This window comes from Hypanus sabinus, chromosome 22, assembly GCF_030144855.1.
Source record: "Hypanus sabinus isolate sHypSab1 chromosome 22, sHypSab1.hap1, whole genome shotgun sequence".
Lineage (NCBI taxonomy): Eukaryota > Metazoa > Chordata > Chondrichthyes > Myliobatiformes > Dasyatidae > Hypanus > Hypanus sabinus.
The window spans coordinates 12,440,573-12,465,934 of NC_082727.1; the positions used below are offsets into that span (position 1 = coordinate 12,440,573).

The window sequence follows — 25,362 nt, forward strand, 5'->3', positions numbered from 1 at the left end:
GAGTTGGTGGACTGCACCCTAATACAAGGATCACTTCTTAGTCTGATATTGGGTGGCCATCTTGGTATGGTTTGGGTACTGAAGTTCCCAGCTACCTGTGCCTGCTATGTGCAACCCACATTTTAAGCGGTAATCTTGGATGAAATCAACAACTTCAACCTGGAACTTTATTTCTTTTAAAATCCTGTACAATATACATCATTAAATAGATTCTGCTGTCATCAAGAGCAATAAGGCAGTTAATCTGAGGCAGGTAAGAATGACATAAATCACTGAACAGAGTAACACACACTTTCAGGTGTAATTTGGCAGGTAATTGATTATTAAAATAAGTTCAAAACTTACTGGAGGTAGGACAATTGTTTGCAAAGTATGGACATTAAATGGGCAAAGACACAGCTAGCTAAGCGACATAACCACAGTCTGAGCACACAAGTTGGCACCTGAAATGAACCACTTGGTTGGAATCTAAGATCAACTGAAAATATTTTAAATCATCCATGTAAACGCGCTCTTTTTTTTGGTCATCACCAATTCTGGTGTTCTCAAGGATGTCCATCAGTAGTTTGGTATCATTGGCCACAATTCAGTCTTTTGTTCTTCGTCCCCTCGAATTACCATAAATAGGGGAGCTCAGTTGCTTGGTGTTCACCAGTCCCAATAATGAAACACATCTTTGATTTTCCCCAATTTGAGCCATGCAAAGTGGCTTTTGCATCACAGCTTCATGACTTAACCTGAAGTACCTTTGAAAGTAGGTTTGGCTCAGCTGGTAGGTCTCTCTGCCGAGTCGGGTGACTGTGGGTTTAAGCCCGACTCAAGCATACATTCTCGTACGTTATTTTAGTGCATTTCTGAGGGTGGATTGGATGAGTATATTTGAGTAAGTGCATAGGAGTGCACAAAAAAAAACACAATATTTTCCAAATTGTGGCTTGTCACTGACTCACCGCATATTGGACGACAGTGCAATATTGGGTACAATTGTGTCCAATTAATCTGTACAAAACATCAGAAGACAGATAAATAGTTTAGCACCTCAATTGAATGTAGTTCACAAAATTAAACGTGCAGATTGAATCAGCTATTGGTTCCTAATTCATAGAGAAGAATAGGTCTTAGAATCAAGCAGTCATCTAAAAGGGGATGCAGACATTCAGAATAGACACTTAGCCGATGTATCCCAAAGGTTTGTGCATCTATCCCATTCACACAAACCATGGTCTACTTGTAATTTGACCCAGAACATGCCCAGGTTGATACTGGAATGTTTCAAGCTACAGCCCAACCTTTGGTTCCGCTGCATCCATTCTCTACCTTGGAAAGGTTTGCTGCCTCTCGCTGTGCTGATCATGCTTCCTCAGTCAATGACTCTCCCTCTTCCAGCCACTGCAGCTCCTGCTGTGTCCTCCTGTGAATCCGGCGGAGCCTCAGCACGTACAGGATGATGGCCAGCAGTACCACGAAGAAACAGGCAAAGAACAAGTAGTGGTTATAGACAAACGAGACTCGCAGCCAGCTGGAATGATTTGTTCTGACGGCATCTTGCCGGAGATCTCTGTTATCGTTGGTGGAATAAGATTATGGAGAACAAGGAGAGTGAAGAGAAAAACATAAATGTACAATTTACAGTATACCCTTGCACTCAATGCAGAATTCGGCAGATTTCTTGCCTTTATTCAGAAATTGCACAACACAGGAAATAACCCTTCATACATGCTGACCACTGCACCCATCTACACTGATCAGCATTAGGGCTGTATTGTTCTGTGCATTGCCTACATAAAGTGCCTGGCTAAATATCACTTCCACATCATGATCAATTCCCCACCCACCTTCTTCTGCAGCATATTTCAGATAGTAACTACCGTGTAAAAAGAACATTCGCTTGCTATCCCCTTCAAGACTCTTAGCTCTCACCTCAACCCCCTGATCTACTCTTTTTGGTAGCTCTCATCATTGGGGAAAATTTACCCTACCCGTGTCTCTCATAATTTGATATCCTTCAGTCCAGCAAATAAAGCCGAGGTTATCAAGTCTCTCCTTCTAACTAAAACTTTCCAGCCAATTCCTGGTGATTCTCCATTGCAACCAGATCCTTCATCTAGTGAGGTGACCAGAACAACACACAGTACTCCAAGTTGTCTAACCAATATTTTGTAAAGTTGGGAAATAACGGCTCAGCTCTGATATTCTGTGCCCTCACCTATCACCCATACCATCAAGGACATCTTCAAGAGACAGAGCTTCAAGGTAGCAATATCCATCAGTAAAGACTGTTACAATCTGGAACATGCCCTCTTCTTGATATTATCATCATACAGTAGATATAGCAGCCTTAAGACCTACTTTCAATGATTTAGGACAACTTCTTTACCCTCCATGATCAGGGTGGTCCATGAACACTACTTCTACATTCCTTCTTTGGTGCAATATTTTGTAATTTATAGCAATTTTTATGTATTGTACTGTAATGCTGTTACAAGCAACTAATTTCACTTCATACTGGTCAGTGATAATAATCCTGATTCTGATTAAGGTAAACATGCCGCCTTAACCTACTCTGCATAGCCACGCTCCTGTACATGGAGAGAAGGAGCACAGAAGGATGCCATGAGGTCCCATCAGCTAACTATCCAAAAAAAAATGGTTAGCATAACAGTGTTATTGGACTGGTTTTACTGATGATCAGTACTTGTGATCAAATCTCACCACAACTAGAGCATTCAGAATCAGTTAAATTAGAATGAAAGTTATATTATCTGGGGAACTACTAAAAAGCAATAGGTCACTGATACTTTGAGATAGGAATCTGCCCTCCTTGCATTTGAGACTGGCCCAGGTCCTCTCTGAACTGCTCTCTGAAACAGCCAAACAGCTACTTTAAGTATACAACTTTAACTTCAAATTTCAGTTTTTTTTAAAGATTCTGTTGATAAATTTTACTAAAATTCATTACACAGTATTCATTAAATATATTTCATTATATCCTTTGAAATAGTAAAGTCTGGAGCCAAATTCCTTCATTTTTATTTCAGGGACACTACAACTTAATGTTCTCAGTAATATCTACCTATTTATTTTGTATTTGCACAGTTCATCTTTTGCACATTGGCTGCTTGCCAATCCTTGTGTAACTTTTCACTGATTATTATATTTCTTTATTGTACTGTGAGTGCCTGCAAGAAAATGAATCTCAGGGTTAATATATGGTGAACAGTAAGTTTACTTTGAACTTTATTTCAAAGGACATAATGGAATGTAACAAATTTTAGTAACAAAAATCAACAAAGTCTGAATTTTCAGTGCCAGAGGGGTTAGAATAATATTTATATCGTGGAAAACAAGTCATTATTTTCAACATGCTTTGAGCCTCATGCCATACAACTTCATGGCTGCTGTGAAGTTCACCCTTGGTGAGATACCATATTTACTGCAAATATTTTGCTGTAGAACCTGAACAACGACTTCATGAATTCTGTGACAAATTGTACCTGTGCCACCACTGTTGCCATAAAAACAATCTGAAATAAAATCTGTTCTACTGCAGAATTCACACACTGTGTCCCAATTTAGCATCCTAACTGTCAATTACATTCCCTACTCTGGCTCTCCTCTTACTCCTCCTCAACTGCCAATAATCTCCCTCTGTAGCTTCTCCTCCTTCACCTTCTACAGTGGTCCACTCTTCTCTCCTATGATTCCTCCTTCTTCAGCACTTTGCCTCCTCCACCTATTACTACCCAACTTCTTACTCATTTCCCTCTGTTCTACAACCCACCTTCCCCCTCACCTGGTTTGCCAGCTTATACCTCTTCCCTCCCTCAACTTTCTTTATTCTGGCTTCTTTCCCCTTCCATTCCAGTACTGATGTAAGGTTTTAGCCCAAAGCGTCTACTGTTCATCCTTGCCAGAGATGTTGCCTGATCATTTTGTGTTTGTTCTTGTCAATTACATATTTCTCAAAGTCCTGCTCAGTTTCACCAAATATTATTTTGTTCACACATGGAGGGTACATACCGAAGAGGTAGAAAACGGGTTTTGTAAAGAATTGCTCCCAGCGTCCACTGTATTTCCTTGTCATAGATCAACTGGGCTGTTTTCAAGTTGGAATAGTCCGCTGGAAAGTTAAAACCACTGTGCAATACTTCGTGCATCCATGCAGACTTAAAACACTGATATCTGCAAGATCAGAAGAGAATGATCATAATCCAGTCTCTAACTTGCACGCAATGTCGGGAAAATTTCTCAATGCTCTTCATAGTAGCATCTTAAAAAAAAAGATTGAGATGCACAAGATACTGGGATAATTTTTAATAAGAGGCAGATTTTAAGGAGCATCTCAAAATAAAGATATAATAAACAAGCAACAATTCACAGACAGGATTTCACAAATAGCTTGGGAGTCTTATGATTAAAATGAAATTTGCTGGGAGCATTCAGCCAGTCATGCAGGATGTTGCAAGGAGAATCAGAGCTCACTTTCAACAGGGCCTCAGACATCAAGTCTGCCTCCCTCTTCACAGATAAAGCCTAACCTGCTGAGTGCTTTCAGTATTTTTTGATTATTTCCCCCCAAATTTCTAGCAACTTAGTGATTTTTGTTTTGGAAAAGAACTTCCAGATGCTGGAGATCTGAAACAAAATCAGACACTCAGCAATGATATTAATTAGTTCCAAAGAAAGTTTGGAGGAGCTTAAGAGGCTTTTAGGTAGAGACATGAACATGAAGGGATTGGAGGGTTATGGATGATATGCAGGAGAACATTGTGTATAAATTGGTATAACATCAGTATAACATTGTGGGCTGAATGCTTTGTTGGACTATTCCAACTCCCTGTATACTGGGATTAGTCAGTCATCCCTGTCTCGTCTGCAACTGGTCCAGAATGCCACAGCCAGGCTCCTGGAAGAGGGACAATATTACTCCTACCCTGGCCTCCCTCCACTGGCTGCCAGTGTGGTTCAGAATTGATTTTAAGATTCTTTTGTTTGTTTTTCAAGCCCTAAATGGGCTGCCCCCCCCCACCCTTATATCACAGACCTTCTAACCCCTTATTCTACTACCAGGTCCCTCAGGTCAGCTGACTTTGGGCTCCTGGCTGTCCCGCGATCTAAACTTAAGCTCAGGGGTGACTGTATCTTTGCTAATGTAGCCCCTAGACTGTGGAACAACATTCCCCTCCAACAACTCTTTTAAATCCAGGCTCAAATCTTACTTTTTTCACTAGAGTTTGAATCCTCCTGATGTGGCTGATCTTTGGCTTGTGTCTAGGCCCCTGTGTTGTTCCTTTTGTGCCTATAAGCTACTTGCCTTGTTGGTTATGTCTGTGTTTCTTGTATTTGTGATTTTAGCAATCTGCTCTGATCTGAACAGCACTTTGGTCAATGTCGGTTGCTTTTAAATGTGCTATGTAAACAAACTTGACTTGTTCAGTGCTGCACTGCTCTGTGTACTTGAGGGTCCACTGAAATATGAGTTCTCTCCACAGATACTGCCTGATACTGTTGATTATCCCCACCATTTTCCACCACTCCTGTGGTTTTTGGTGTCTTACATCTCCATTCACTCTCCTGTACTATGAATCAGGACATTTTACATGAAAGGATCCACACTTTAAATGTATTTCCTTGCCGAGAACTCCTCTAGAACAGCCCGAGGTTATAGAATGTAAGATTGTTTTTTAAAACTTATGATCAGAAACCTATTACAGTTTTTAATAATAAAAATAATACCCAGTGATGTTACCCACCATACACTATTTGATCAAGGCAAGTGCTTCAAAAACACTCCAGTTCCATGCTCTACCTCCTAACAACAACCCAATTTTGTATCTGTTTGCTAGCCCCCTGTAGATCCCGTAACATTGTAACCTTCTAGACCAGTCTTCCTTGTGGGACCTCAGTAAAGGCTTTGCTAAAGCAGTTGTAGCCAACATCTACTGCTCCTCCCTAGTCAATCCTCTTGGTCTCCTCTTGACAAACTTTATTGGAAGGATTTAGTGAGAACATAGAGTAATAAACATTTGCTGAAAGTACTCAATGGGTTGATCATCATCTGTTGGGGAAGGGACTGTCATTAGGACTGACAGTGGAGAGGGAAGAGAGCTGGAATAAAGAGGGAGCACTGCAAGACAGAGAACTGTAGGTGATTGGTGGACCAAGGAGGAATGATGGATGATGGGCTGAGTGCATGAGGGAGGGGCGGGGGGGGGGGGCGGTAGAGGAACAGAGACTGTTGTTCCAGATCGCAGCATCTGCAGTATCATGTCTTTATGGATCATGATCTTGATGAAAAGCAGGGCAGGGTGGAAGTGCCAAATGGCCTAATTTTGTTTACATTTCTTATGTTCTTAACCCAATTCTTGAAAACTATCAATAAAAACTATGTAAGTAAAGCTGCATCACATAAGAGTCATAGAGCAATGCAGCATGGATACAGGCATTTCAGCCGAATCAGTCCGTGCCAACTATAATGGCAACAAAGCTAATGTTGGATTTTCTGCTAGGCCCAAATATCTCAAAGATTTCCCCCCCACAGACCACCAACCTCCATGTACCCAGTTGAGTTTCTACCTCTGGCAGCTCATTCCACATACTCATCACCCTCAAGATGGATATGTTGCTCCTTGGGTTATTCTTAAATCTTCCCCTCCCCCTCCATAATAAACCACTAGACCCCTACCATTAACCAACAGGACTGTGGAGCGGACACCAAGTTGAAAACACTTGCCGTAGAGTATAGAACATAGAAAAGTACAGCAAAGGAACAGGCCAATTAGCCCACAACATTGTGCTGAGCCAGCTAAGAAGCAAATCGAAAACACCCAAACATTAATTCCTCCTATGTACAACATGTCCCTATCCCTCCATCTTCCTTACGTCCATGTACTTATCCAAATGTCACTTAAAAGCCTCTAATATATTTACTTCTACCACCATACCAGGCAGTGCATCCCAGGTATCCACTATTTAAGTTTAAAAAAAAAACTACCCCTAACATCCCTCTTGAACCTATTGCTTCTCATCTTCAATGCATGCCCTCTGGTATTAGACGTTACAACCCTGTGAAACAGATACTCTCTATCCACTCTATCTATGCCTCTCATAATCTTATAAACCTTGATTAGATCTCCGCTCAGCCTCTGACACTCCAAAGAAAATAACCCATGTTTATCCAGCCTCTCATGATAGCACAGCCACTCTAAACTAAGCAGCATCCTGGTAAACCTCTTCTGCACCCTCTCCAAAGCTTCAACATTGTCCCTAAAGTGCAGCAACCAAAACTGTATGTAATACTCCAGACGTAGCCTGCCCAGAGTTTTATACAGTTGCAATCTTTATACAGTTCATGTTTATACAGAGTTTTATACCTCTTGACTTTTGAGCTCAATGCCTGAACTAATAAAAGCAAGCTTTCTTTACCACTTTATCAACCTGTGCAGCCACTTTCAAGGAGCAATGAATTTGGATCAGAAGATCTCACTGCTCAGCAACTCTGTTAAGGATTTTGTCCTTAACAGTGTACTGTCTCCTTGCATTTGCCCTACCGAGGTGCAATACCTCACATTCATCTGGGTTAAACTCCATACCAATTCTCTGCCCATATCTGCAACTGATCTATAACATGCAGTATTCTTTGTCAGTCTTCTACACTATCCACAACTCCACCAACCTTGGTATCATCTGCAAATTTATTAACCAACCTATCTGCAATTTCATCCAGGTCATTTATATGCATCACAAACAGCAAAGGTCCTATCACAGATCCCCATAGAACTCCACTAATTACAGACCTCCAACTCAAATAAGTCCCTTCAGTCACTAACCTGTCTTTTATGCATAAGCCAGTTCTGAATCCAAACAGCCAATTCCCACAGATCCCAAGCATTTTGATCTTCTGGATTAGCCTCCCATGACAGACTTTGTCAAATGCCTTACTAAAATCCATATACACAACATCCATTGTTCTACTCTCATCAGTTGCTCTCGCCACTTTTGTCAAAAACTTTGGCACTCTGCCTAATTAGGCCAAGGGTTTCCAAATGCTCATATATCCTATTCTTAAACCTATGCTTCCTTGTTTTGGACTCCCCTAACCTGGGGAAAAGTATCATCATCGACCTTATCTATGCCCTCATTAACTTTAAATGCTCCTATAATGTCGCTCTGCTCATTCTCCATTATTCAAAGGAATAAAGACCAGCCTGGCTATCTAATTGTTGTAACTCATGCTTTCTAGTTCTGGCAACATACTTGGAAATCTTCACTGCACTCTTCCAATTATATACCTTTTCTATAATAGGCAAAGCCTCTATCCAAGTGACTTTTCATGAATTGTTCATGTAAACATCACTGTGGTGTGGACTGAAGTACTGCATTAATTTTGTGCACATATGAGATTTATGTAATTTACATGTACAAACATTAGATTACAATGTATACCACACTGGTCAGTTAATGAAGAATCTTTGAAAGTTTACTTGCATCAAAGTTCAAAGGTTTTAAGATTAGATTTATTTGCTACATGTACAGTGAAACATATAGTGAAACGTGCCTTTGCAGCAAATCAAATCTGCGAGGATTGTGCTGGGGAGCCTGCAAGTACCACCATGCTACCGGCTCCAACGTAGATTGCCCATGACTCACGAATCCTAACCCGTACACCTTTAGCATGTGGGAGGAAACTGGAGTTCAGAGTTTAAAGGAGAATGTACAAACTCCTTAAGAAGCGGCAGGAATTGAATCCCAGTCTTACAGCTGACACTGTAAAGCGTTGCGATAACCACTCCACCACTGTGCCCTTCAGACCTCTTGTTTTCATGGTTCTGCTACTCAAGGTTAATTCTTAGGAAACTTACTTTAATCTGTAAAGGTCAGCATGAGATGAAAACAGGTTGCGATCAAAACGTTCTTTCAATGTTGCCCATTTGGTAGCACAATAATCCTGGAAAAGAGAGTTGGAGTGGAAAGTAATCAGCTTGAAAGGATTGCCAGTACTTCAAGTTTTCACTTATTATGCCTTTTATTTCTCCAAGATAAAGAAGGAAATGGCATAGTTCATCAAGTCTATGCTGGCTGTCAGAGCCCAATTTGTTCTCACGCAGCTGCTCATCATTCCACTCTAATACCCACCCACACGAAAGTAAATTTATAACTGTTTATTTAACCTAATGATCAGCACATATTTGGGATGTCAGAGCAGCTGGGGAACACCCACATAGCTGGAAAGAGAATGTGCAAAGTCCACACAAAGCAGAGGTTGAGATGAAACCAAGGGAGCAGCTCTACTTGCTGGGTCACTTGGTGGATCAGTATACAGATGACAGAGGCTACAGATTAAATGGGCCAAAGGGCCTACTTCCATTCTGTAGTTCTCTATGCAGTGCAATGTGTTGTATTCTAGTACCAGGTTTCCATACCTTGGCTGCTTTTTTGTATGTTATACCATCATATTGACCTCCCATGCGCAAGACGTCTTCAGTACAGTAATAGAACTCAGAGAATCCATAGAATTCACTATTATAGAAATCAATCGGTGGCTGATAAACCCCATTGAAGGACATGCTGGTCTCATTCCCTTTGTTCAGGAATGGTCTGATTTGCTTGCAACACTCGTCAAAATTCCCAACTCCTTTCAAATGCAATGTCTGTTCATCCTTCTGAATGGTGTCAGTTGTTTCAAGGGACAAGCAGGGATCGAGGTAGGGTTTCTCCACACTGACACCCATGTGCTGCCCAGGTAATCTGTAAAAAAGGCAACAGCTTTATAACTCTGAATGCTCTTCACTTTCCATCCCTCTCCTTTCAGTGTGTTACAAACAGTCTACACTCAAAAGTGCTACCTAAATTTCAATTAGATGTTTAAAACCCAACTATTGGGATATATTTTATTTGAATGCAACCAGTCCTGATCACATACAGATAACTAACCATTAATAAAACCAAGCCTCCTGACCTTTAACTGCAGTGTGACTTTGATATTATTTGGAAGTATCCATTCTAAAAAGCTTGAATTCCTTGCATAGACACCAGCCAGTAACTTGTTGCTGTTTTTCTACGCATCTTTTACTTTGGGTGCTAGTAGGCCTTTACTTGGCACATGTTGTTCAAGAAGGACATGCTTGTACTGGTGCTACATGCAGGTCATGTGGGTCTGAAGTCAATGACTTCAGTTAGGACCACAGTTGGCATGGTTGGCACGGGCAGCACAGTGGCATAATGGTTAGCACAACTGCTTTACAGGCAGTGATTCCTGATGTCTGTAAGGAGCTTGTATGTTCTCCCTGTGAATGTGTGGGTTTACTCCCGCATTCCCAAAGATGTACGAGTTAGGGTTTTAGTGGGTAGGCGCTGTAAGCATGGCATCACTTGCAAGATGCCCCCCGTGCATTGCAAGAACAAAATTCACTCTATCTTTCAATATACATGTGACAAATAAAGCTAATCTTATAAAGGCAAAAGAGGATTAAATATACAGCCATTTTTGTGACATCAGAGTCAAGGACCACTTGAGGCAGAGATTCAGACCACAAGTCCACTCTGCGCATCAATGACAGTGATGCTTTTCTTCCTGAGAGCTAAATGTCTTTTATGCTCAATTTGATACATGGAAGGCTCCCCCACTCTCAAGGGGCAGGCACTCTGTCTGGCAGCAACTTATGTGAGGAAGACATTAGCCAGGGACAAGACAAGTAAAGCTGCAGGGTGTAATAATATAGCTGGTCGGGTGCTGAGAGACTGTGCAACCCAGTTATCTGAGTCCCTATCATATACCTTCAACATCTCTCTGGTACAATATACTGTCCTGTCAGGTTTCAAGATGGCCACCATCATCCTAGTGCCCAAGGGGGGCAACAATAATTTGCTTAAATGACTATCGTCCAGTGGCAGTGACTTCATCAATACAAATTGTTTTGAGCAGCTGTTTACAGATCACATTAAATCCCATTTTCCTGCTACATTGAACCTTTTCCTTCACTTATCAGTTTAACTGGTCCACTGATGATGCCACAACCCCTGCACTCCAGTCCGTCTTGTCCCGCCTGTCTATCGACTTCAGCCCAGCTTTCAATACAATCATACCTCAGAAGCTGGTGGGTAATCTGTCCTCTTGGGTCTTAATGCCTCTTTCTATAACTGGATCCTTGACAAAGGCCACAGCCAGTCCCTGTCGGCAGAAACATCTTTGGCTCTGGAGCTCCACCAGAGCTGCGCATTCAGCCCACTGCTGACGCATGACTGCATTGCTAGATCCAGTTCAAACTCAATCAAGTTCACAGTTGACACAACAGGGGCTGGCCTCATCAACAATGAAGACAAAAAAACATACAGAGAGGAGGTAGAACAGTTGCTAGAATGGTGTGAGCACAACAACTTGAGTCTCAAAGTAGACAGCACCAAAGAGATAATTGTGGACTTTAAGAAGATGCAGGTTGACCACTCATCACTCACATATATGGCTCCTCCATGGAGAGAGTTAGGAGTACCAAGTGTCTGGGAATGCACATAACAGACGATCTCATCTGGTCCTTCAACACCATCTCTTTGGTCAAAAAAACACAGCAGTGTCTCCAGTTCCCGAGGAGATCGAGGTGAGTGTGGCTCTCTTCCCCACCCCCAACTATTTTAACCAATTGTTACAGAAGCACCATCAAGAGTGGCCTGATCAGGAATTGCATGGCAATTGAATGCAAGTTCCTACAAAGGATTTTTATCAGGAGCACTGTGTACACAGGGCCCTTAGCACTGTCAATGATCCCTCCCATTCATCCAACAATCTCTTTGATCATAAACAAGAGAAAGACTGCAAATGCTGAAAATCCAAAGCAATTCACACAAAATGCTGGAGGAGCTCAGCAGGTCAGGAAGCTTCTATGGAAATGAATAAACAGTCGATGCTTTGGGTCGAGACTCTTCATCAGGACTGGAATCTCTTTGATCCCCTATCATCAAACAGGAGGGACTGTAGCATTAGGATAATAACTGTTCGGGTGGGAAACAGGCTGTAAGAGTTGTAAAATTATTCAGTTCCATCATGGGGACCAGCCTCCATAGTATCCAGGACATCTTCAAGGACTGGTTCCTCAAAAAATTTGTGCCCAACATTAAGGACCCCCACGCCTAAGGATATGCCCACTTCTCATTGTTACCATCAGGAAGGAGGTACAGAAGCCTGAAGGCACACACTCAGCAATTCAGGAACAGCTTCTTTCCCTCTGCCATCCGATTTCTGAATGGACGTTGAAACCGCGAACTTTATTACCTCACTACCATTTTATTTGTTTTTGCAGTGCTTTCTTAACTATTTGATATACATTTACATACTTAATGTAATTCTTTTTTTATATTATCATGTATTACATTGTACAGCTGCTGCAAAGTTAACAAAGTTCACGACATACGCCAGTGGTATTAAACCCGATTCTGAAGTCCCTGCCACCATCCAGGTTTCATCACGTGTGAGTACCTTACACTGTTTATTTTTTAAACTTGTATTTTACATGCATCCGATTATTTGTTATATTATTGTGTAATATTACCTTGTGTTGTGTGTGACCATTCTGCCTACTGAGCAAACAAATCTCAAGGTTGTTTAATTGATATATTCTTTGAAAATAAATGCACTTTGAATCTTTGAAATTACTGGCACACAGACCGAGAGACATGACATGAAAAATGGTGACCATGAGATGTTTGCATATGCATTAGATAATGCTGTTCTGTTAATTGCACTGCAGCAACTTAGGCAACAATGGGTTTTAAGTCATTTGCATCATTGTAAATCAATTCTGGGAAATTTGCAATTAGCAAAGGTAGCTGAATATTCAGACACGTCCCCCACATGTCCATATGAAATTCAAAGGAAGCACTGTCAGCCCAAAATATTAAAGTAAACAATGTCACTGTAACTAATGAAATTGTATTGAATCACCTTTGATCTTAAAAGGTATAAAAATGTGATGTATTTTCAGGTTTGCGAGCTTCTGTTGAGAATGTCTCCAGAATAAAGACTTCTACTTCACCGGCTTCAGTGACCCTCAAGAAACTTTGATCACAATCACAACTACCATCAGAAAGGTGGCCCAGGAGTCTGAAGACACATAAAATGTTTCAGAACAGCTTCTTCTGTCCTCACATTTCTGAATGGATGATGAATCTATGAACACTTCTCACCATTTTTCTCTACTTTTGAATTACTTGTTTTTATATTTATTTCCTATTGTAATTTGTAGTATATTTTATGTAATGCATTGTTGCTGCAAAACAACAAATTTCACGATGTTAGTGATAGTAAACCTGGTTCTGATTTTTCTTGTATGTCAGCCAAATAGTGCTGTGCAGATGATGACTGGTTGGTTGGAGAGGCGACTGAACCTGTTTTCAACTAAGGATGGCTCATCCCAAAGATTCCTAGACAAGGATCAAAAACAAAACAGGCCCCATTTAATCCAGTTTCCTTCCACTGAGTATAGATGACATCCAGACATCTCAAACCCAAGTTCAACCATTGCAATGTCTGCTGTACATTACAGAGTAATATTGCCCTCTGTGTCAATATACCTGTTGGCAGCTGTGGCATTGTTAAAGATTAGATCCTCATACCGCTGGCGAGCGTAATTCCCTCCAAACCCTAGGAAGGTAGTTACGTAAACCCTGTACACATGCTCGGTATGAAGAGCATCACAACCAAGGTTGAATTCAGCCAGTAAACTCTTAGCAGCTTCTTCCTGTAATGACAAATCTGTAGCTTAGAATGAAAACTGATAAGGTACGCAAGTACATTGCAGTGGAAGCCACACAGAAACGGAACATTTCTTTCTTACTAAATGAAACTGGTAACAATATTTTCCCTTTTATATTTCAGATGAACTTGGTTTTCAGAGGAGTTTATCAAGAGTTTGGGTCAGGATGACTTTGCAGTCTTAGCAAGCAGCATCACATTTATTGGCCAACTAAAAATATCACACCATTATGATTTAAGAGCTACACTTTTATAAATGGGCCACGTTTACAGGCCCTTTCTGTCCAACGAGCCCGCACTGTCCAATTACACCTATGTGATCAATTAACCAACTGATTAATTAACCATATGTCCTTGGAATGTGGGAGGAAACTGAAGGAGCCATACACAACCCATGCGGTAACAGGCAGAACAAATAAACTCCTCATAGACAGGAATAACATGCGGTCACAGGGAGAATTTACAAACTCCTCATAGACAGGAAACCCAAGCGGTCGTGGAGAGAACGTCCTTATAGACAGTGGCAGGAAATGAACAGTTATGGTCACAGTAATTACCAGACTTCTATCATAAATGTCTGAGTTTACATTTATGCTGAAATTGTCTGGAGAAAATTGTTTCATAAAATCCTCCTGGCTTGGATGCTCAGTTCCTAATTACAGGTGAGCTTCATGTTATGTGGGCGCTCTTTTCCTGGAAAATGGACTGCATTATAATTTCAGTACATGAAGCTGAAACAAAATCTAAACTTTAAAAGATGTGTGATTTATTTACTTATTTTCCCACACAAAAATTCTATGAGAGGAAATTTTATTCAACATCTTTTGGGTTATTCTACAAGGACAAATTTTATGAATTTGTGACTACTATCAAGACAAATTTTCATAAACCGATGAGGGGTAACACAGGGGTTGCTTGTAGTGTAGATTGTACCCTGAATAAATAATGTTAAAAACAAATAACTTTTGATGCTGACCTGCTTCAGTGAGTCAAAGACTACAGGATTCGTCACCTCATAAGCAATTTGAAGCGAAGCACCACCCATGTCCAAAATGCCGACAGTCCGTTTGCGAATCACAGAACCTTGATTGCTGGACACAGTCACAGCAACCAACGCATCATCACCTGAAACCAACCAGAGAGAACCGGTAAAGGAAACAGCGGAAATTAGATCAGTAGTGGATAGTTGGGAGGGATGAAAGGGGCTTGCTTGGCTGTTCTATTGAACATTGTAGGCATGCTTTGTTAGTGCTAGAATGTGTGACAACACTTGCAGGCTGCCCCCAGCACATCCTTAGTGTGTTGGTTGTTATTGCGAACAATGTATTTCACTGTACATTTTGATGTACATGTGATAAGTAAATGAACATGAATCTTTTCATACAGATCAGATCATTACACAGTGTATTGAGGAAGAACAAGGTGAAATAACATTGCACAAAAGAGTAACACATACACAAAAAAGTACAGTCGAGGTAGACAATAAGATACAAAATCATAATATCACAGATTGAATGGTCAGGAGTCCAAATGATCATGCCAGGGAACTATTTAATAGTCTTATAACAGTACGGTAGAAGCTGTCTTTGAGTTTCAGGCTTTTGCATCTTCTATCCGATGGGATAGGAGTTAAGAGAGAGTGAGGTCTTTGATTATGCTGGCTGCTTTACTGAGGCACTGAGAATCATAGACAAAGTCTATAGAGAGGATGCTGGCTGAATTAAACCCAAAAGATAGATGAAATAAGAGAAAGATTATATTTCTGTCCTGGCTATCACAAGCCCTGGAAGACTTAAAGCACTTTTCAGTTAATGAAGTAATTTCTGATGAGCATTTATTTTTGTAAATATTTTAAAAAGAGCTAGTAAATACACAGTAATCTCCTATAAACAGCACTGTGATGATGAATAGATAATCTATTTTAGTGAGTATTGTCCAGAGCAATGGATAAGGAAGATGACATCCCTCACAAAACAGAGGATTCCCTCAGAGGTGCACTAGTCTATAACAGTGGGGAAATCTCCACGGAAAGATGCAAGGATGTCACCAGCAGCATAGCCCAGGAATGCAGAGCCTTTAACTAGAAACATTAACTCCTTCTCTCTTCACAGATGCCTTTTCACCTGATTATCTCTAGTAATTTCTGTTTTTGTTTCATGTATTAAGGCAGGCCATTTTCTTTCTCTCCATATTCATTCTGGGGATATGGGGAATGCTGGCAAAGTCAATAGCTAAGTCAGAAAATGTGAAACCTTTCTTCTCATAAGGGGTGGTGGAAAGTTAGAACTCTCTCCAACAAAATAGTGGAAGCAATTAATTTTAAATCTGAGCTCCACCAATTTTGACAGCTGAGAACATTGATAGATATGGCAGGTATGATAGATATCTCTTTATCTAAGAGAATTAAGATGAAGATTTACCATTATCTCATTGATAATGAATTTTGTTTGCCAGTCATGATGAAGGGTCTCAGCTCAAAACATTGACTGTTCATTTCCTGCCTGACCTGCTGAGTTCATGTGCTTGTATATATTACTTCTGTTTGACTTGTTATTTCCTGAAGAAACTGTTGAGCTTAATGCTGCTACGGAAAGCTTTCTGATACTAAAATGAAGTGTCAAACAGAAAGAGTCCAAATCCAAGGGAGGAAGCAAAATTTACATTTATTTGGAAGGTACGCAGACAAGAATAAAACAAAGAAAGGTTGAGAGAAGAACCATACTTACTGCAGATTCCATTTAAAAGACAGCAGCTCTAGCAGTGTAGGATTCCCTCAGCAAAGCATCAATGGATGGAAATGGAATTGGTTTATTATTGTTATACGTACAGAGACAGAATGAAAAACACTCAGACAGATCATTATATACAGAGGTAAATCGATGTAGCACAGAAAGAAGTCAGTAAGAGTTACAGAGGAAATGCAGTTAGACAAATAAAATGCAAGAGACATGGACGGGTCCAATGAGAAATTGAAAGTCTTATAACAGCTGTTCTTGTGCATCATGGGATGTCTTCTCAAGCTGTTGCATCTTCCTGACCGGGGGGGGGGGGTGGGTGGAGAAGAGAGAATAGTAAGAGGGGTTATGTTGGCTGTTTTCCTCAGACAGTAGGAAGTGTAGACAGAGTCTATGGAGGGGAGGCAATGGAGAAGTTAATGACTTAAAAGCTATTTCTCCTTTCCTCTTCAAAGATGCTGCCTGATTGGCAAGCTACTTCAAGATTTTTCTGTTCATTTTTCAGATTTAAAGTATCTGGAATATTTGCTTTTCTGTTAATTATTCTAAAGATGTATTATTATGTTTAGGACGTGAGGTAAAGAGGTGGAGGTCAGCGATAATGAAAATTGTTACTCATGGTGAGTAAAATAGGGCAGGCTGTGAACACACCTCGGTGGACAGGGAAATAATGATTGCATGCAATATCAGAGCGACTGGGTGGAACTGTACACAGAGCAGTATGAACAGGCAGACTTACTATCTTCAATATGGTCAAACCGTCCAAGAACAAAGTTGATTCCAATCCAGGCATAGACTCCTGTCAAAATATTTCTACATTAATTACAAGCTTGAAACATGGTACAAAAATAGCAGTGTTTCAGAATATAAGCATCAGGTTTAGACACGCAGATCAAAATCTCAAGGGGAAAATCAGAATCAGGTTTATTATCACTGGCATGTCGTAAAAATTGTCATTTTGCTGCAGTAGTGCAGTGCAATACATAAAAAAATATTCTGTTACAACCATAGCGACCTTCTTATTAAAAAGTAACCCAGTAATTAACAAAAATCTACCACTCGGATCCGAAATAATATCGTGTTGAACAAATGTAATAGAGGAGTCAATAAAAATTGAAACTCCTTTTACTTTAGCATTCAAATTCGAATGGTACTGTTGACCCCTCCAAAACCTAAAAAAACCATTGATTGTCCTCTTTCCTCACTTGAGCTTCTTGTACAAAAATAATATGCGCATTCAGTCTTTGGAATACTTTAAAAATCTTTTTCCATTTAATCGGATGGTTTAAGCCATTAGTATTCCAAGAGACAAAATTAATGGTCTGAGCCATATTTCTAAAATCAACCCTTTGGTATATAAAGAGTTAACCAAAGTATGAACTCATGCACCCGGAAGAGGAACAAAAATAAGGGGAGGACCCGGAAATGACAACACGGCGGACATTTTAGTAGTTTGAAATCAGCCCAAATGAAAATACTACAAAAACTAATAAAAAGAGCAATAGAATTAGAAAGGAACCCCCTGCCCACCACCCACAGAAAAGAGACCCTCCTGAGCCTGAAAGAGGCCAGAAAAAAAAATTGTGAGACTAAATCTACCCCCATGTCTCCAGAAGGCGACTCCAGATATATAAAGGAGAAAAAAAATTCCACCCAAAATCCTAAAAAGTAATTAGCACTATACTAAAACAGACTTCTTAATATAATTGCTAGTAAAAAAAACAAAAATATAAACACTGGTAACTTATAAATTGGGTTAAAACACGAACAAATAAAAGTTAGGATGTGATAAGAAAGGCATTATAGGAAGAAGACGACAAAAAAAGACGACATTTTAAAAAAAGCAAGAAATATTTTAGAAAAGAAGCCGCCATCTTAGTTACACAAAAAATGAAAAAGATGTATATCAAAACGTTAAAAAATTCACCTTCAAAGGATTAATAATAATGACCAAAAATAAAATACAATGGTTAAAGTAAGTAAATTAAAAAGATTAATACATCGATAAAGAAAAACTTTAATTGGAATATAAAATGTAAAATAAAGCTACACTAAAAGTCAGAAACAAAATCTGGTTTTGGAAACAAAAACTATCTTGCAACGATCAAAACCATACATTTATTAGAGACGAGAATCCGAAGCAGTAGGATAGTTCTCATTCAGAAAGCTTCGAGCATCAGCTGTGGAGAGAAAAACACGTCGCGAGATTCTAAGTTTCACAGGGTATAAAAGCACTGGTTTTAGGTTTTTCTCATAACATTCGGACATCACAGGTTTAAAAACGAGCCACGCTTTCATCACTTCGGGGCTGAAATCCTCCACAAGCCGAAACTGGAGTTCTCTCAATTTAACCAACCCTAAACACTGAGCCAAACAAATAAGTTGCTCTTTAACATGCACATAATGAAATCGAACAATTACAACAGGTGGTTTAGATGAAGAACTTGGTGATCGGCGCATAATTCTATGGGCACGATCAGGTAACGGAGGACTATCTGGGAATACAGAAGGAAACGCATCCTTTAAGTTGAGCGAAATACTTCAAGGGGTCCCCTTGTTCGATACCTTCCGGGAGACCAAGTATGCTTAAGTTCTGTCTTCTAGACCAACTTTCAAAATCAACACTCTTGGCTTTAAGTATTTCCAACTGTTTAATCGCCGAAGATAATTTCTGCTCCAGTTTCTTGATTTTCAAGTCTCGCTTCCGAGCGTCCTCTTGCAGAGTTGCGATTAGAGTTTGATGCTGTATAACTTCATGATCAATCTTATCCAGAGAATCCTGGAAAGCCTTGAAATCTGCTTTGAAAGTTTGTCGTTCTTCAAATTTTTCATTCAAGAGCTCCAATAACGTATCATAAATCAATTCAGTACGCTTAGGATCGGTCTTTTTTTTTCTTTCCATTGCCGTTAGAATCTTTCCCAGGGTCTCGCCCTTTAGGTCTGAAAGCCATTGCAGGACTCATTTCTTCAAAATTCACAGTACCCTCTTAAAGATAAGTCCAAAAAAGTAACAAGAGTCTTCTGGTGTAGGTAAAAATAAGTTAAATAAGGGTGATCATAGGTTAAAAAAGTAAAGGTTATGGAGTGAATCTACAACAGTGCACACTCCATGAGTGTCTCCTGGTGATAATCCTGGTGGATTATCCTGATTTCTTTAAGTCTTTATTTACTTCTCTACCTAATCTAAATGAATATATGTTAATAATGCGTGGTGACTTCAACTGTTGTTTAAATCCTTTGCTGGATAGATCTATATCCATTCAGACTTTACCAAATAAGTCGGCCACTTACATCAATTCTTTTTTGACTGATAATGGAATTTTCGATATTTGGAGATTTCTGCATCCTAAGGACAAAGAGTTTTCATTTTTCTCACGTTTATCATTCTTACTCAAGAATTGACTTTTTTTTATTGACTCTCGTTTTATTCCATCTGTAACTGGTTGTAATTGTGACATTATAGCCATCTCTGATCATGCTCCAATTAAACTTTCTACTAAATTAATGGATACAGCTTCTGGTACTAAGCAATGGCGATTTGATTCTACCTTACTGCAAGATCCGGATTTCATTAAATTTATGAAGGAACAGATTGATTTCTTCTTTTCAACTAATTTCACGGATGAAATTTCCTGCGGAATACTTTGGGACACTTTTAAAGCATATATACGTGGACAGATTATCTCCTATTCTGTTGGTTTGAGAAAACGTATTAAGAAGGAAACTCTCTTATTGGTTGATAAGATTAAAGAAATTGACAAGAAATATTCGATTGCTCCTAGTAAGGAGCTTTATAAACAAAGGGTTGAGCTTCAAATGGAACACAGTTTATTACTTACATCTTCAAATGAAAATCAATTAATGAAAACCAGAACTGATTTTTATATACATAGTGATAAGTCGGGCAAACTGTTAGCTAACCAATTGAAATATGCTTCGGTTAAACATCAAATTATTAAGATTCGTCAACAGAATGGTGAACTGACAGTTAACCATGATGAGATAAACAAATCCTTTCAAGATTTTTATACCTCCCTGTATCATTCTGAATTTCCTCATGATCATAATACCATGCATGATTTTCTTGGGAAATTGAATTTTCCAAAATTATCATCAGAAGAACTTTTAATATTAGAAACTCCTATTATGGATGTAGAAATTAAAGGTGTTATTTCCTCTATGAATTCTGGGAAAGCACCAGGTCCAGATGGGTATACAGTGGAATTTTTTAAGTGTTTTTCCTCTACTCTTTCTCCTTGGTTATGCAAGGTTTTTGAAGAAGCAATTAGACTATGTAAATTGCCACAATCTTTTTATAAAGCTTCCATTTCTTTAATATTGAAAAAAGATAAAGAACCTACTGATTGTGCATCCTATAGACCAATATCCTTATTGAATGTAGATTCCAAGATCTTTTCCAAGTTGTTGGAGACCAGGCTGGAGAAGATATTACCTCAAATTATCTTGGAGGATCAAACTGGTTTTATTAAAAATTGCTATTCTTTTTTCAATATTAGGAGATTATTGAATATTATTTATACTCCTTCACGCAGCACCTCAGAATGTGTCATTTCATTGGATGCGGAGAAAGCATTTGATATAGTTGAATGGCCATATTTATTTACTGTGCTTGAGAAGTTTAATCTTAGTCCGACATTAATATCCTGGATTAAATTGATAAAAGCCTCAGTTTTTACTAACAATCAAAGATCTCCCTTTTTTCGTTTATTTCAGGGTACCAGGCAAGGTTGTCCTCTTAGTCCATTATTATTTGATATTGTTATAGAACCTTTGGCAATTGCTATTAGAGAATCACTGAACATTTTTGGCATTACTCGCGGGATGGATATACATAAGTTATCATTATATGCAGATGACTTGTTATTATATGTTTCTGATCCTGAGAAATCCATTCCTGCAGTTATATCATTGTTGGCTCAGTTTAGTAATTTTTACGGGTATAAATTGAATCTTAATAAGAATGAATTGTTCCCCTTAAATAGACAGGTTTCAATTTATGGAAATTTACCTTTTAAATTAGTTAATGACTTTTTTATATACTTAGGGATTAAAATTACAAAAAATCATAAGGAGTTATTCAAGGTTAATTTTTTACCCTTAATCGATCAGATTAAATGTTTGTTCACTAAATGGTCACCATTGTCTTTATCTCTGAGAGGTTGGATTAATGCTATTAAGATGATTATTGATTTGGAGGCCATTTATTCAATATTTTCACATGATGTAATTTGACCCTGTTCCAATCCTAGTTGTTTTTCTGGTTTTCATATATATATGGGGGGGGAGGGGAGGGGAGGGGAGGGAAGGGGAGGAGAGAGAGGGAGAGGGGGAGGGGGAGGGGGAGGGGGAGGGGGAGGGGGAGGGGGAGGGGGAGGGGGAGGGGGAGGGGGAGAGGGAGAGGGAGAGGGAGAGGGAGAGGGAGAGGGAGAGGGAGAGGGAGAGGGAGAGAGAGAGAGAGAGAGAGAGAGAGAGAGAGACTCGGAGTTGGGGACACTGATTATTTTGTAATTTTTTTATAGATACTATAAACAGCTAATTTTTTTTCTTCTTTCCTTCTTTTTCTTAATAGTTAGTGGTTAGTTTGGCAGTTTAGTTTTTCTTAGGGTATTAATATTTTTTCATTTTTTTCTTTTTCTCTTTTCTGTTTTTTTCCAACATGAATTACTTAGTTTTTTTTGTTTTGTTTATATGACATTTGTATCATTCATGATTTGGGAAAACTTAACTATAATGTACTTATTGCTTGTGTATCCTTTTAAGTTCATTTTAATTTTGTAAGTTTGTAGTCCCATTATCTATGTACTAATCTTATCATGTTGATGTTAATAAAAAGATTGGAAAAGAAAAAGAATATTCTCTTACAAAAAAGATCATAAGGCATAGGATCAGAATTAGGCCATTCAGCCTATTGAATCCGCTGTACTCATTACAAGAAATAATCAAAATAAGTAAATAGTGCAAAAAGAGAGCAAAATAGTGAGGTAGTGTTCATGGACCGTTCAGAAATCTGATGACAGAGGGGAAGAAGCGGTTCTTAAAACGTTGATTGTGGGTCTTCAGGCTCCTGTACCTCCTCCCCGATGGTCGCGTTCACAGATGAAAAGAGGGTAGATCATGGACGCCACTTTCTTGAGGCACTGTCTTTTGAAGGATAATTTATAACTGGATATCAAAAAGATATCATTAATTGAATTTTGAAGAGTAAGAAACACAAGTCTGAAGATGCTGGAATCCAAAGCAACACACACTAAATGCTGGAGGAACTCAGCAAGTCAGGCAGCATCTGTGGAAATGAATAGATAGTCGATATTTTGGGCTCTGACCATTCTTCAGTCCTGATGAAGGGTCTTGGCCTGAAGTGTCGACGATATATTCATTCCCATTGATGCTGCCTAGACCTGCTGAGGTCTTCCAATATTTTGAAGAAACCGAGGTTTCTAAACATTCACATGTATTTTAAGACTGAACTAAATGGTAAAGTAAGGATTTGATGCACTGACAAACATCGTTTGAACAACCTGCTGACCCTAGTTATATAATTCCCATATATGAGCAAGCTAGATAGTGAAGAGTTTATTGATCAAACAACATTGAGTCATCATCTGGTTACGAGGATACCGAGAGAGATTAAACTGAAATAAAACGTGAGGGAAATTGTTGCTGTTTTATTAAGTTCCACATGAGCTAATTATTAACCTCCATCTCCACAAACAATTTGATAAGCTGATTAGTTCAGGAATATTCTGAACTGGAAGCACGTGAACCCTGAGTGACAATAGGAGGGTATCCTGGCATTGTCTTCTTCTCTGTCTGTGTATACAGCTAAAATAGACAATAGGTGCAGGAGTAGGCCATTCGGCCCTTTGAGTCAGCACTGCCATTCAATGTGCGATCATGGCTGATCATCCACAATCAGTACCCCGTTCCTGCCTTCTCCCCATATCCCTTGACTCCGCTATCTTTAAGAGCTCTATCTAACTCTTTCTTGAAAGCATCCAGAGAACTGGCCTCCACTGCCTTCTGAGGCAGAGCATTTCATAGATCCACAACTCTCTGGGTGAAAAAGTTTTTCCTGAACTCTGTTCTAAATGGCCTACCCCTTATTCTTAAACTGTGGCCTCTGGTTCTGGATTCCCACAACATCGGGAACATGTTTCCTGCCTCTAGCGTGTCCAATCCCTTAATAATCTTAATCGTTTCAATCAGATCCCCTCTCATCCTTTTAAATTCCACTGTATGCAAGGCCAGGTGCTCTAACCTTTCAACATGACAGTCCTGCCATCCCAGGAATCAACCTCGTGAACCTACGCTGCACTCCCTCAATAGCATGAATGTCCTTCCTCAAATTTGGAGACCAAAGCTGAACACAATACTCCAGGTGCGGTCTCACCAGGGCCCTGTACAGCTGCAGAAGGACCTCTTTGCTTCTATACTCAACTCCCCTTGTTATGAAGGCCAACGTGCCATTAACTTCCTTCACTGCCTGCTGTACCTGCACGCTTACTTTCAGTGACTGATGAACAAGGACACCCAGATCTTGTTGTACTTCCCCTTTTCCTAACTTGAGACCATTCAGATAGTAATCTGCCTTCCTGTTCTTATCATGCAGTGAATTAAGTAAAACAGAACTTGAGATGAAACTCCAGCAAAAGTGACCATAAACTACCAGGTTGTCACAGAAGCTGAACTCTAGAGGTTAGGTGAACATGACTGGCCCTTACATCAAGGCAACATGTGATGGAGTGCAGCATCAAGAAACACGAGTACAACTCAAGCTAACAGGTATGAAGGGGAAACACTCCGATAGAGCCACATCTTGCGTTGCTCCCCTCCAAACCACACCTCGCCCTGTTAATGGAGATACACCACCAGCTCTCTTGGGGCAATGCAGAAATTAGTCATCTTCAAGTTTAATTGTCATTCAACCATAACTGCTGGTACAGTACAAAGTAAACATGAGACAGCGTTTTTCAGGACCATGGTGTTAAATGACAGTACAAAAAGCTAGACTGAACTACGCAAAATAAAACGACACGGAGAAAGCTACACTAGTCTGCAGACCTACAGAGGACTGCTAAAGTGCACAAAAACAGTGCAGGCATTACAATAAATAATGAACAGGACAATAGGCAAGGTGTCAGTCCAGGCTCTGGGTATTAAGGAGTTTGATAGCTTGGGGGAAGAAACTTACATAGTCTGGTCGTGAGAGCCCGAATGCTTCGGAGCCTTTTTCCAGATGGCAGGAGGGAGAAGAGATTGTATGAGGGGTGCATAAGGTCCTTCATAATGCTGTTTCCTTTGCGGATGCAGCTTGTAGTGTAAATGTCCATAATGGCGGGAAGAGAGACCCCGATGTTCTTCTCACCTGACTTCACTATCCGCTGCAGGGTCTTGCGATCCGAGATGGTGCAATTTCCAAACCAGGCAGTGATGCAGCTGCTCAGGATGCTCTCAATACAACCCCTGTAGAATGTGATGAGGATGGGGGGTGGGAGATGGACTTTCCTCAGCCTTCGCAGAAAGTGGAGACGCTGCTGGGCTTTCTTTGCTATGGAGCTGGTGTTGAGGGACCCAGGTGAGATTCTCCGCCAGGTGAACACCAAGAAATTTGGTGCACTTAACGATCTCTATCGAGGAGCCGTTGATATTCAGCGGGGAGTGGTCGCTCCGTGTCCTCCTAAAGTCAGCAACCATCTCTTCTGTTTTGTTCACATTAAGAGACAGATTGTCGGCTCTGCACCAGTCCATTAGCCACTGCCCCTCCTTTCTGTAAGCTGACTCATCATTCTTGCTGATGAGACCCACCATGGTCATGTCATCGTCGAACTTGATGATGTGGTTCAAGCTGTGTGTTGCAGCACA

General features: G+C 39.9%; 1 protein-coding gene across 6 annotated transcripts in view; it reads right to left on the reverse strand.

Annotated features, from left to right (window-relative positions):
* Nucleotides 1-153: 153 nt before the first annotated feature.
* Nucleotides 154-25,362, reverse strand: part of LOC132379338 (ectonucleoside triphosphate diphosphohydrolase 4-like) — a 93,963-nt gene continuing 68,754 nt past the window's right edge. For 2 of the 6 annotated variants that reach the window (XM_059947063.1, XM_059947064.1), the window contains exons 7-13: nt 17,219-17,278; nt 14,721-14,869; nt 13,564-13,730; nt 9,423-9,747; nt 8,862-8,947; nt 4,021-4,182; nt 156-1,558 (exon numbers count right to left, since the gene is read on the reverse strand). In XM_059947063.1, coding sequence (XP_059803046.1) covers nt 1,351-1,558; nt 4,021-4,182; nt 8,862-8,947; nt 9,423-9,747; nt 13,564-13,730; nt 14,721-14,869; nt 17,219-17,278 — 1,157 coding nt within the window. In that variant the 3' untranslated portion in view covers nt 156-1,350. Of the gene's footprint in view, nt 1,559-4,020; nt 4,183-8,861; nt 8,948-9,422; nt 9,748-13,563; nt 13,731-14,720; nt 14,870-17,218; nt 17,279-25,362 lie in introns of all 6 variants that reach the window. The other 4 variants (XM_059947061.1, XM_059947060.1, XM_059947062.1 and 1 more) reach the window with 3 other exon arrangements.